Source organism: Biomphalaria glabrata, chromosome 7 (genome assembly GCF_947242115.1).
Source record: "Biomphalaria glabrata chromosome 7, xgBioGlab47.1, whole genome shotgun sequence".
NCBI lineage: Eukaryota > Metazoa > Mollusca > Gastropoda > Planorbidae > Biomphalaria > Biomphalaria glabrata.
Genome location: NC_074717.1, coordinates 11,646,888 through 11,660,384, shown reverse-complemented (window position 1 = coordinate 11,660,384; position 13,497 = coordinate 11,646,888). Strand labels below are relative to the sequence as shown.

Genomic DNA, 13,497 nt, shown 5'->3' with positions numbered 1-13,497 from the left:
AATACGTTCAAGAAAGGACAATAAACAGGCTTTCAGGGTAACAATTAATTATGGACACCAAAAATGTTTATCTCACGCAGGAAGATTCCAACACCCGTCGCGTGGCGCCTCCAGTGTAAACGTCTAGCAGTGCAATTAGATAGTGTAAGAAAGAAAGTCTCTTCCTGGCTACTTTTGGTAAACTTTTTTTTGTTTATCTCACTCGGGGTGGGGATGGAACAAAAATTCTAGTAATCCATTCCTAAAAATCAGCCACACCGTTTTACTGGGCCGCCATAGTATGGCCGCAGGATTTGACGGTTCTTGTGGTGGTTACAAAACAGGAATAGGTTGAAATTTTCCCGTAGCCATCTCAGCCTTCAGCCGCTAATAGCTAACGGTCCTTTTCCGTTGGCTGTGCGCTATTAAAATGCCATGTTCGGTCCTGAAAGCTTTATAGTTGATGGTAAGGTTGAACCCAGGAAAGGTTGTGAAGCGTGAAGAAATCCTTTCCAATGGCCAATCGAGTTAATGGCAATTTTCGCGCCAATTTTCAACTGGATTTTTATAAAAGATTTATCTCACTATCTTAGAGTAATGTCTGTATTCAGATTGAAATTAGGACCTTTCAGCAAGACTAATGTCTGTATTCAGATTGAAAGTAGGACTTTTCAGCATCATTTCTAATTATAAAACACGTAACACAGAAAATCAGTTTGAGTTTAATGGTTAAATCTTACTTTAATAAACAATTTTCTTTAAATGTTATAAAAAATGTAAAAAAATATTCTAAAAAATCTCAGTTTACTTTAAAGTTGCTTACTTAATTCACCTTTCAAATTTAAATGAGGTATTTCGTTAAATTAAAAATATATAACCAATGATGTAAACATCTGTTTTTTTTTCATTGTTTCAATTGCTGATTTTGCTCTGGATCCATGGAATGAAACTGGACACTTTCATGAAGATGCTAGCTGTTTTGCCACAATCGTAGCCGCCACACACAGTGCCATAGACAAAATACTTTCCATTACTCTCTTTACAGACCAGTGGTCCACCAGAGTCCCCCTGTTCAAAGAAATGTTAGATAAGTACATACATTGATTTCTGACATAAAAGATGAAAGCATATTAACAAAGTTAGAGGGATATACTTCCAGACAGAAAGAGATCCCACAGCCGAAGAAAAACGCAACACCATTTAAAATAACTTTAAGTACACGAACGCAGGGGCGGACTGGGTGTCAAAGTCGGCACGTGCATTTCTATCTAACCCGGCCCACAAATTATATTTAGGACTACAATTTAAAAATGATATTCGACTGCCCATCTCCTAAGATCACAGGGGCGCAGTGGCTGAGTGTTTAAACGCTTGGCTTCCGAACCTGGGGTATTGGGTTCGGATCTCGATGAAGACTGGGATTTTGAATTTCGGGAAATTTAGAGCGCCCCTGAGCCCACCCAGCTCTAATGTGTACTTGACATAAGTTGGGGTAAAGTAAAGGCGGTTGGTCGTTGTGCTGGTCACATGACACCCTCGTTAAACATAGTTCACAGAAACAGATGACTTTTACTTTATCTATCCTATAGATCACAATGTCTTAAAGGGGAACTAGGAACGTTGTTGTTGGTTCCTTTATATCCGAATTTATTCACACTAACGTCGATCTCTATAAGAAATAAAGGCCTTAAGTTTCTTGTCTATTGTTTATCGTTAATATGTATAAAGAATTGACCTCTACTAGAAGAAGATGTAGGGTATTTACGGCAATGCTTTAGATTATTATTAGACTTTAAAGTGTATAAGATGTTGCTTTTTTAAAATCACGATGCTTAGAGTGTTGCTTTTAAACAGAATATTATAAAATCTTAAAACAATTTACTGGCATTCATGCGGCTCTTCGGCGGCCCTTCCAGTCCAATTTTGGTATTTATTGTTAGTCTATGCTGACAGATGCATTCACAAATAGAGAAAACAACGGGATAAATATATCATACAGATTTGATGGTGGCCTATTCAACCCGAGGCGGCTTAAAGCAAAATCAAAAACAAATGCAGCAGTAATCAGAGACTTGCTATTTGCTGACGACTGTGCCTGCTCTGAAAACGATCTGCAGAGCATCGTCAGTGACTTCTCAAGAGCATGCTCAGACTTTGGCCTTACCATCAATACGAACAAGACTGAAGTCTTATATCTACCTGCTCCTGGGAAAGCCTACTCGGATCCAAGCATTACTATAAATGAAAAGGATATAAACGCAGTGGACAAATTCACATATCTTGGCAGCACACTCTCCAGAAATGGAAAAATCGATATTGAAATCGACCTGCGTATCGCCAAGGCCAGTGCATCCTATGGCAGACTGTCTACAAATGTCTGGAACAGACGTGGTATCACCACAAACACCAAACTAGGGGTCTATAGAGCCGTCATCCTCCCTACATTGCTCTATGCCTCAGAAACATGGACAGTGTACAGTAAACATGCAAAGAAACGAAACCACTTTCACATGACATGTCTGAGAAAAATACTAAATGTCAAATGGCAAGACAAAATACCAGATACAGAAGTCCTTCGAAGAGCGTGTCTGCAAAGCATCCATACAATCCTGATGCAGTCCCAGCTGCGATGGGCAGGTCACGTCCACAGAATGGAAGACCACCGCATCCATGAACGACTCTTGTATGGCCAACTAAGAGAAGGAAAGCGCTCGCAAGGTGGTCAAAGAAAGTGCTTCAGGGACACCCTCAAAGCTTCTCTGAAGGCGTTCAGCATAGACACAGGCACCTGGGAGACAGAGGCACATGACAGAGCATCATGGCGTCGCGCTGTGAAAACTGGCGCACAGGTTGCTGAGGAAAAAAGAACAACGCTGGCAGAAGAAAAACGCCAGAAAAGATAAGCAAGACAAACGACACTAGCTCCAGCTGGAATAACCTGCCCAGTGTGCCGCCGAACATTCCGGGCTCACATAGGTCTCACCAGCCACATGAGGAGGCATAAAACCCCAGTGCAAAGCCCTCAGCCCCCTGAATGACAAAGTGGTCATCATCGAACCACGATGGACGAACTATATATATATATCTATTTACAAATTTAATTACCTGTTCATCCAAACTTATTGATAGACATTAATATACGCTTTTTTTTTTGAAGTATTTGTTTTTTATTTCGCTAGTTTAAAATGCTTTATAAGTAGACTGAGGTAAAATACCGAAAATAAAATACAAAGGTTTGACAGAAAGGATGCGGGTTTTCCCTATTAGAGGTCCACAAGTTGAGAACTTGTAACGAGTGTATAAAATATCATGCGGATACGTACGAGAGTTTGAGAGATTTCATGATCAATGAAACAGACAGCGTGTGGTATTTTACGTTTAGAAATGAAGATTGTTAGTCTAGATCTATTAAAAATTGAATGACATGACTGATCCAAACTAATTGATAGAATTACAATTAATTGACACATGAAATACGTAGGACGTAATTATCTTCTTTTTTGAAGTAACGTCTGTAGTATATAAGATAAGATATGATAATGTAAGCTTTTTTTTGGAAAAGTATTGTTGTAACCCTGCCTTGCACCAGTGATTGAGGTGCGCACTAGCGCACTAGTGAACGTAAACAGGAAGACACTAGAAGAGAGAGAATAACAGTGCATCAGGGATTGTGAAGAGTCTGAATGTTTGGAAACTAAGAAGCCAGCTTTTGTGCTGCCTGAAGGTTGTAGAAGGGACCTGGAGCGAAGCGGGGAAGGCTGTCGTTGGTTTACACTCGGGTTGCTGTCTAAAGGACTGGCAAATTAGTAGCAAGACTCTGAGGAAGCTGAAGGATGTTATGTGTTTCTGTTTGTCCTAGTGAATAAACACCTGTCTTTATTTCCTGTTAAACTGTGTTGAGTTGCCTGCCTTTACGTTGAGTGCCAACCCAAGAGTTACAACGAAAGGAAAGAATGATAATGCTGAGGAAGCTAGATGAACTGAGCTACAAACAGTTAAAGGAGGAGCTCCGAGCCAGAGAGCTAAAGATCGTTGGGGCCAAAGAAAAGATAAGAGCCAGTCTTCGACAGGACTTGGTTGATAAAGGTGAGGATCCCGAGACCTACCTGTTTGAGATAGAACCAGATATTGGTGAGGTGCTGAACACCATGCAAAACTGGTTATGTGAACTTTGTACTTTCCAGGATTCGATGACTCATTCTATGGACAAACTGATACGTAACGTGCAAGGCCAGATCAATCCAGTAAGAGAGAGGAGTCCATCATTCAACAACAATGAACCGTTACTCATTCAAGACTGTGGCTGTACTGATAGTTACAAAGAATGCGTCAATCTTAACAAGGAAAACACAGATGAACAGAAAGAGACAGTCGAAGCAATAGTGAAGTCTGCTACGCGACTGAAACTTTTGCTATACCAGCTTTGAGTGCCACAACGACCCGGACAGAGCAGGACAACTTTGAGCCTGCGTTAGAGCCTGTCACTTTCACATTAAGGACCCCTGTCAATCTGCCAGTGCCTACGAGGGGAACTTGAATTTTGATTGTTGCATTCAGGCGGTAAGGAACAACTGTACATGCGTGCTTCACGAGGGGAATGCAACTGTCAGGAAACTCATCAACAGGGTCTGAAACCAGTGGACTTCGATACTTCTGTTTTCAGGAGCGAGAGCGGCCCTGAAGGTGGTCAAAAGAACCCTGCAGTTGACGAACTTTTGCACCTGAAACGAACGTTGTAAAGGTGCCTTACAGACAATTCTCCCTGAGACGGCTGAGGCTGACAGTTTGTTAAACAGCGTGGCTTCATGTGGGTCTACAGCTCTTTCACGAGTCATCCTTAGAAAGGGACTGATGAAGCGCAGTTCTGAATCAACTGCATTAACAACAACAAGAGCTGTCACTACTACTCTATGTGTCAGGCAGCCTACGCCAGCGACAACCGTCAGGATGGATAGGCCACGTTTGCAACATCGTGTCGAAAGAAACTTGGTCAACTGGAGAAGGAGAAAACGGCACCTGCAGAGAGCAGTGTGGATGGCTTTATGGGGGAGCACGCTCCATGCAATCTGTGACTCCCACTGACTGACCTCCACCTGCACTGATCAACCGTAACATATTTCTTTTCGGGACGAAAAGACTAAGTTGGGGGTAGTGTTGTAACCCTGCCTTGCACCAGTGCTTGAGGTGCGCACTAGCGCACTAGTGAACGCAAACAGAAAGACTAGAAGAGAGAGAAGAACAGTGCATCAGGGATTGTGAAGAGTCTGAATGTTTGGAAACTAAGAATCCAGCTTTTGTGCAGCCTGAAGGTTGTAGAAGGGACCTGGAGCGAAGCGGGGAAGGCTTTCGTTGGTCCACATTCGGGTTAAGTAGCAAAGGACTGGTAAATTAGAAGCAAGACTCTGAGGAAGCTGAAGGATGTTATGTGTTTGTCCTAGTGAATAAACACCTGTCTTTAGTTCCTGTTAAACTGTGTTGAGTTGTCTGCCTTTACGTTGAGTGCCTAGCCAAGAGTTACAACAGTATTTTAAATGTTTTTCTTCTATATTATTTTTTAAACAAACAATTTCATTTTCTTAGTATTGAACATGGGAACGTTTTGATTTTTTAAATATTAATTTCAGTAAATAAATTGTAGATACACAGAACAGACTTTAATCAGCGCTTGTCGTATTGGTTTCTAATACTCAAGTTTTCTTGACACTATAGTCTACCATTTAGTATACGTTACATTCTCCTATTGAGTCTACCCACAGCCTGTAGTCAAATGTATGCTCAAAGTCTACAATGTATGGTCAAGGTGTATATTATTATTATTATTATATTAGTTTACCAACAAATTGTAGTAAAATGTATATTTGAAGTCTAAAGTCAAAAAGTAAGATCAAAATCTATGGTCTAAGTGTACGATCAAAATATATGGCCACAGTGTATAGTCAAAGTCTGCGGCCAATGTCTGTGATCAAAGTCTACGGTCAAAGTCTGCAGTTAAAATTCTACAGGAATAGGGCTACGTTCAAAGTCTATTCTAAAATCTACGGTACTTTGAAAGCTGCATGGTCTTGCATTTTGCACGCTTGTTTGTCGTTTGGTCGTCTTGATGGCCATTACCCATCGTCCTGCGGGAGGTTCAGACTAAAAATTAGATTATCGTCAACTCTGAAGAAACATCCGAAACATGTCAAACATTTTACAAACATTTTTTACACGATTATCATCTTAAAAAATATTTTGATGAAATTGGAAAAGTGACTACATTAGCCAAGATAGTGGGGCCATTTTTCTTATTGATATGAGATCGGAACGAATTAGAAACTTTAAAAGAATGTAATCCACAATCCACACATGAATTTTTAAAATATTTACTTTAAATCCAACAACCGATAGCGCAATTAATAAGTGTCCACAAAATTATGAGTTAAAAGATACTATATAGTAAACTAGGTATGTTCTTACCCTGCTTGCCAGACTTTTATTGTTATATTATAAAAGACATCTGTGCTGCTTTAATAGTTAAAATCTATGTCAAGATGCCCCATTGACCTAAATCTAGGCAACTCTCTTGTAGGGTAACTTTACATAGCCTAAGATCACCGCTATTATCTAATAAACTTTTATGCCAACTTTCATTAAGGATGGTCAAACTGTTTTGATTTTTTTGAAGGACATACAGCTACCTTACATTCTACTTAATATATTATAAGTCTTAATTAGGTCGATTAGCTATTTTTAGCTCCAATCATATAATATTTTAAAATATTCACACATTCGCTTTATTTAAAACATTATTCTTTTGTTTGCTTCCAATACACTATATCATATCTGCGCATGCGTAACCTTTCGGTCTTGTGTAATGAAAGAAGCGAGAGATCCATTGGATATAAAGTACATCTAGACGGCAGAATTCGCCGATATAAGGAACGAATTTTTGTAAAAATGCTTTTGAAACACAATTTTGAAGGTTAATTGTATTAAATGATGAAATGAGTGGACTATATTTTGTATTTTCATGTGTCAATGTAAAAAACTATCTTTGCAAAATGTAGTTCTTAAAAATTAGATCTACTTCTTCGGTCTCGTCTCATGTTATATGACCTAGATCCATGAAGTAGTAATACTTTCCTAGAGTTAGGCAACTTTTTTTTTTTTTGAGGATCTTAAGTTTTAGGGCTTTTTTTTTTTTACATACGCTACTGGTCTAGTTATTATCCAATGAGCATTTAAGCCAAGTTTTATTAAGATTGTCAAACGGTTTTGATTTCTACTCGGGACATAGATACATACATACACCTTACTTTCTGCTTTAGATTATAATAGATTTATATATATATATATATATAATGAACAATGAATAATTACTTGGCAAACGTCTGAACCACGAATTCCTTTAGCGCAGAAAATAGATGACGGTAATGGAGGACGAAAAACTCGCTCGTAGTGTTGTTGGCATTCATTGTCGTTCAGAATGGACACCGTGGCATACTTGAGACTGTAGGTACCTTCATCATCTTTTGAATCTGATCAGAAGGACACATATTTAGTATGACTGTGCATTGGCTCTTTGTCTAACAAAATCTGAAAAAAAAACTTTTTTTTTTTTTTGGGGGGGGGGACATTTTATAATAGGTGTTTACCCTCTGGCACCTCCACTATTTAGTTTTTATTGGGGGGACATGTTATAACAGGTGTTTACCCTCTGGCACCTCCACTATTTAGTTTTTATTGGGGGGACATGTTATAACAGGTGTTTACCCTCTGGCACCTCCACTATTTAGTTTTTATTGGGGGGACATGTTATAACAGGTGTTTACCCTCTGGCACCTCCACTATTTAGTTTTTATTGGGGGGGGACATGTTATAACAGGTGTTTACCCTCTGGCACCTCCACTATTTAGTTTTTATTGTAATGTTAAAATAGTTCATTTCAGAAATGCTACAGCAGTAAAATGAGATGTTTTTATAATACATGCAATAATAAGTAACAAAAATATAGCAAATTCTTAAAAAAAGAAGCTTATTTAAAGGGTAAGAACTCCTCCCTTAAAACTATAATATATATATATATAATATACAAGCTATTTCCCTTATTCTATATCACTCAAAATAATTAATTACCAATATTTACATGACTAATTCAGAATTTTTGTTTATTGATTCATGTTTTGTTAGATACAATAAATAATTGTTTGAAGTATCAACTTGATCGGGTAAATAGTGAAGGAGAGATAGCGGTAATAATTATTTAAGGGACTTAACCCAACAAATTTAGCCATATATGTGAATACTGAAGTATTAGTTTCCCTTGCTGATATTAAAGAAAATATTTAATTACATGTAATTAATTGTCTAATTTGTTACTTTTTAAAAGTTGATTCATGTCTTGTTTATGTCAATAAATAATTGTGCAAAATTCAACTTGATCGGAGAATGGGTGCGGGAGAAATAACGTGAACACACTTTTTTTTACCAGACAGACACAGTTGATAATCACGCTTTGTAAAAATACTGTTGTACTGTTGTACTTACTGAGTTGAAAAGATTCGGATAGGTGGAAGGTATGGAGTGTATGTATTATTTATGATGTAACCCTGAAGAGTTTGTAATGAAACTACGAGGTAGTCTGACGACATGTAAGTAAATAAAAAAATGAAAACATGAATGAATTAAAAGGTGAACCAATTATTTATCAATTCTTTCCCTTAGATAGTCTTCTTTAAAAATTTTTTATATTTATTAGGGGTGCACCGGATAGTACTTTTTGATATCCGGCCGGGGCCGGATATGACCGGATAGTAAAATTTGATATTCGGCCGGGGCCGAAGCCGGATACCTAAGTGTCTTGTTAATAGCTTGTGTTGCTGAACATTTTACGAAACTGTTAAATCACATACCTATATTGGTTGGTTTTATTTTTTTTTCCTTTTATATACCTTATTGTTTTAAACCTTATTGTTTAAAAAAATTTTTAAATATTAATATTATATGCCTGTTTTACTTGTAGTCCACCTACCTGTAGTAGCTCCCCAGCCCATGATCGTGCAATCTGTGTTTGGCAATTTTGTGGTGGCATTTACCAAAGATATCGGTTTAGTGCAATCATTAAAAGTGATTGGCGATGCCAGAGTCAGTATGGCAACATCGTTTTCTATAATGTACAAATATCAAAGGTATAAAACATCAAAGGAACATAACATTCAAAACATAGAAACGGATGTGAAATTAAAAGACAGATTTATAGAAAACAAACAAAAAAAAAACAAACAACAGATAAAGTATTGAAGCATTCCGAAACATTTGCTCAGAAAGCATGCTCAAGTAATCCTAAGCTATTCCTCAACTATTGCTAAGCTATTGATCAAATATTGCAAAGCGATTTCTCAAATATTGCTGAGTTATCGCTCAGATATTGCTTACTTTAAAATAAAATTGTTGCTACAAAATAAATTACCTGCTGTTTTAAAGCTGTATTTTTCGTGAGGCTTCACCGTTTTAACTTGTAATATTTTCGCATCTTCTAGAGCCGAGGCCCCAACATATACGTCAAGGTTGGCACTTGGTTCCGCGCTGGAAGTTTTAAAAATGTTTTTCTTGTTTACAATTTGATTTTAAAATTACATTACATTCTTCAAGCAATAAAATAAGGTTAATAGAAAAAAAAAGTGAAGACTATAGAAGTGAACTTAATGAAAAACGTTAGAAAATGAAAGAAAGAGGTTTGGAAGAGATTTGATATAAATTGATGGAAATAGCAACGTAATAGACCCATAATTGAAATCTTATGAGAAGCAGTTCATCTTCATATTGTACCCCTTTTGTGTCTCTCGTTAGTGACACAAATGTATTAAAAACTACCTTTATAGTTGTGCAACTGTCATGAAGCGAATTTCTGTGATACAAATTGCAGATATAGGGAGATCTATTTCTATATAGTGTCTGCTTTGTACGTTTGTAGCTGCAGAAGACCGTGTAGCCAAACGTCCTGTTTTGTTTTCACTATTACAGAAGGTTTCGTATCTGTATTTTGTATTTTCTATAAGTTTGCCAAATGAAACTCTATTTATAAGCTCAAATTGTTTGTGAGATTTTCCCAGAAGAAAAGGAGATTATCCAATACGTCAGCTTTTCTCAACCTGTGGGTCGAGTCCCCCTAGTCTAACGCGACCTTTATGGCATGGGAGTCTCAAAGCTATATATTTGTGCATATATTTTTTTTTATAGTATGGTTATAAATCCTTGTTTAAATAATGATTAATTAGAAACAAATTTATTAGCAAAGGTAGAAAACAAAATGAAATTAAGAAGTTGTTTCAATCTTAAATATCACCTTTAACACCTTTTTCACGATGGGAATCTACAGCGAGACTGACTTAAATGTTTCTTTAAAGAAGGCTTGTCAATAGGTGTCCTCGATTTTAACTATCTTTCTCTTATCAGAACAGTTTAATTTTTCCAGAGTGCCATCCTATCTTTTTTGTTAAGTCTTTTGCCTGACAAATAGATGTATCGCAATCGTGGCTATATGGTAAGGCCGGGTTGTGGGGGCATTGTACTTCAAAGTTGAGAACCACTATAAGATCTATACGAGAATCTGTCAAAGAAGAATTTAAACCTTTGAAAGTAACTGCTGTAGGAAATTGTTGAGTGTCCGATAGAAGGGAAACAAATGAGTTTGTACATGTAACCACACTCTGTCTGGAAAGAAGGAGAAACTTTTCAATATGTGGAGAGACGAAAGCTGAGCTGGTTCGGTCCTATTGTAAGACATGACTCGCAGTCAAAAGTCTTCCTTCATGGTACAGTAGACGGAGCATGAAGAAAGGGTCATGAAAAGAAAATCTGTCTGGACAGGCCTCTCACTTAATATTCTGCTTAGAACAGCTGCAGACCAGAAAAAAGGAGGGATTTAGTTACCCGGATTGACAGGATGAAAACAATTGAACAAATATAGCCGTTGTATTAACAAAGTGGGGTGTTTCTGAAAAAAATAGCATTACAAATATCGTTGAGGAATGGAACTATACAGAATGTACTTTGAATAATGAAAGCTTAATAACATACACGCTACGTGCAAGCTTTTCGTCTTCTATACCACAGAGATTCATGTCTAATTGTGACTGGCGTGATAAATATCAGTACTTACGTTTTGTTCGGGGCAGCCACACAGTGGGCGGCGGTCAGAATATGGGTGCTGTCAATGATAGAGCCCCCGCATCCAAATTGTTGAACTTTGCTATAGATGAAGGTCATCCAAGGGAATTCACATTTCTTAGCATCGTTGCCTTTGATAATACGAGACTCGATATTGACTTGGGGGGGGGGGGGAGGAGAAAATATAAAAACGTTTTAACATTCGGAACAAAATCCAGTCAAGTTTAATATTTTAGTGATGCTACTTGCTAAAGGTTTCTGGGCAACATGTATCGGTAGGGTGAGATAAAAAATTGAAATGAAATCAATTAAGTTCAGATTCTAAACTTTAAAAGATACATAATGGTAGAATTTGCTTAGCAAACATTGTTGTTTAAACTACTTTTTACATCGATTTAACAACCGTTCTCATTTATCATTCCATTTATATTTGTTTCATTATCTATATCTATCTTTTAATATATATTATAAAAGTACCCTTTTAGACGCTGCGATCTGTGCGGCACATGAGGAAAAGCACATCGGTTTCTAAGGTTGACGGTTGACAATTGTGTCATTTAGCCTGAACAGCTACCAACTACCTTTATTTACCCATTTAAAGTTGGATGGACTCAGCGCTGTCCTAAAAAGCACGAAACTTAAAATCCAAAACTACAGAAATTCAACCCGCAGATTCCTCGGTTCCGAAGTATTTTGCACTTAACCACGCAGCCACCACGACATTATCTATATCTATATACTTCTAACAGTTCAACTGTCTTTGTACTTATCATACCTGTCTCTTGATCTAATCTTAATGATGTACTTTAAACAATGCTGTCACATTTTATACTGGGTAGGTTGAAAAGAAAAGAAATTGTGAAAACATAGCCCTAGACCGCACTACGTGGAGAGAGATGGTGACCAAGAAAGCTATGGACAGCAAAAAAACATGGGTCTCAGGTCTGGAAGAAAAGTGTGCCATACAAAAAATGTCTGTCTCATCTACCACCAAAGCGAAAACCACCATAACCTGCGAGACATGTGGACGGGATTGTCTCTCTAAAATAGTCACATACAAAACTGTACTACGAGATGAACCTATAGTCGACTTCCGACTGAAAGAGGCTAACAAAAAAGCTTGAAAACTATTTGCTTACTTACGTTAGGTAAAATATCTTGTCATGACTTTGACTAAATTATAAAAGCATATAAGTTGGAAAAGATACAAACCTTTCTGGCTGGCACACAGGCCGACACCTAGCAAACACAAGAACAATTTCAGCAGCATCTTCTTGAGTTTTGCTTGTGATCGATGTTCTTGGAAAAAATTGTTTTGAATAAATGACGATTCAAGCCAACACTGCGCATCAGAACAAAGACTTGAGTTTATATAGCTACTGACAAAGGCACAACTCTAATTGCCCCGAGACTTGGAAAGAGAAGGAGAGCATTATGGGAAATAAGCAGTCTGTGTTTTTGCTTTTTGTATCGTCCATAAATTGTTTGTATTTATGATGATTAATCAAAAGAATACTTTTGTGGCTTTGCTTTGATACAACTACAATATCCACCACAATAAATACTTTGTTCTTCAGTTCTTTTACCTTTTTGTTTTTACTTGTTGCCACCTTTACGTAATTACGGTTTAATAGTGTTACCCAAGTGTCCAGAGGTCAATGTTGTTACTCAAGTATTAAGAGGACAATGGTGTTAATCAAGAGTTCAAAGGTCAATAGTTTTACTCAAGTGTTCAGAAGTCAATGGTGATGCGTGTTCAGAGGTCAATGGTTTTACTTTAGTGTTTAGAGGTCAATGGTGATATTTAAGTGTTCAGAGGTGATTTTATTGTGCTACATTCGCTAGTGTTCATTCATTTGTTTGGGAACAACAGATTCAACTTAAACAAGTAACCTAAAGTCATTGGGGCTGTATATTTTAAATGGATCGCGAAAACATATAGCTTCTCATAAAGCAAACTTTTCATTTAGAAATTATATACAGGGACGGATTTAAGTATGTTGAGGCCCCAGGGCCAGATTTAAGTATGTTGAGGCCCCAGGGCAGGATATTTGTGGAGGCGCTTACACTTTTTCCAAAAACTTGAATAAAGATAACCTATAAACAATAACAATACGATCTAAATAAATATAATACTTTTAAAATTTAGTCTCATTGTCATTCATTAAAAGAAAATTATATGCACATTTTAGTTTACAAAATTTTATAATTTTACAATAACTCTACTCAAATCAGAACTTCATGGAACTATCAGAACAGAAACCAGCATGGGACCTGGAAGCGTAACACGGATTCTCCAAATATTGTAGGAAACATGTGCGAGCCCCCTCCCCCCAACAATCGGAGGACATAGGCGGCTACCTAGTTTGC

General features: G+C 37.3%; 1 protein-coding gene across 1 annotated transcript; it reads right to left on the bottom strand.

The window, feature by feature from the left end:
• Positions 1-689: 689 nt before the first annotated feature.
• On the bottom strand, positions 690-12,503 carry LOC129927269 (trypsin-like). Its single transcript, XM_056035570.1, has 6 exons — positions 12,340-12,503; positions 11,120-11,285; positions 9,428-9,543; positions 8,990-9,124; positions 7,339-7,496; positions 690-1,047 (listed from the first exon to the last, which is right to left on the bottom strand). The coding sequence occupies exons 1-6, from the start codon at positions 12,395-12,397 to the stop codon at positions 892-894; spliced, it is 789 nt and encodes a 262-aa protein (XP_055891545.1). The 5' UTR covers positions 12,398-12,503; the 3' UTR covers positions 690-891.
• Between the last annotated feature and the right edge of the window lie 994 nt (positions 12,504-13,497).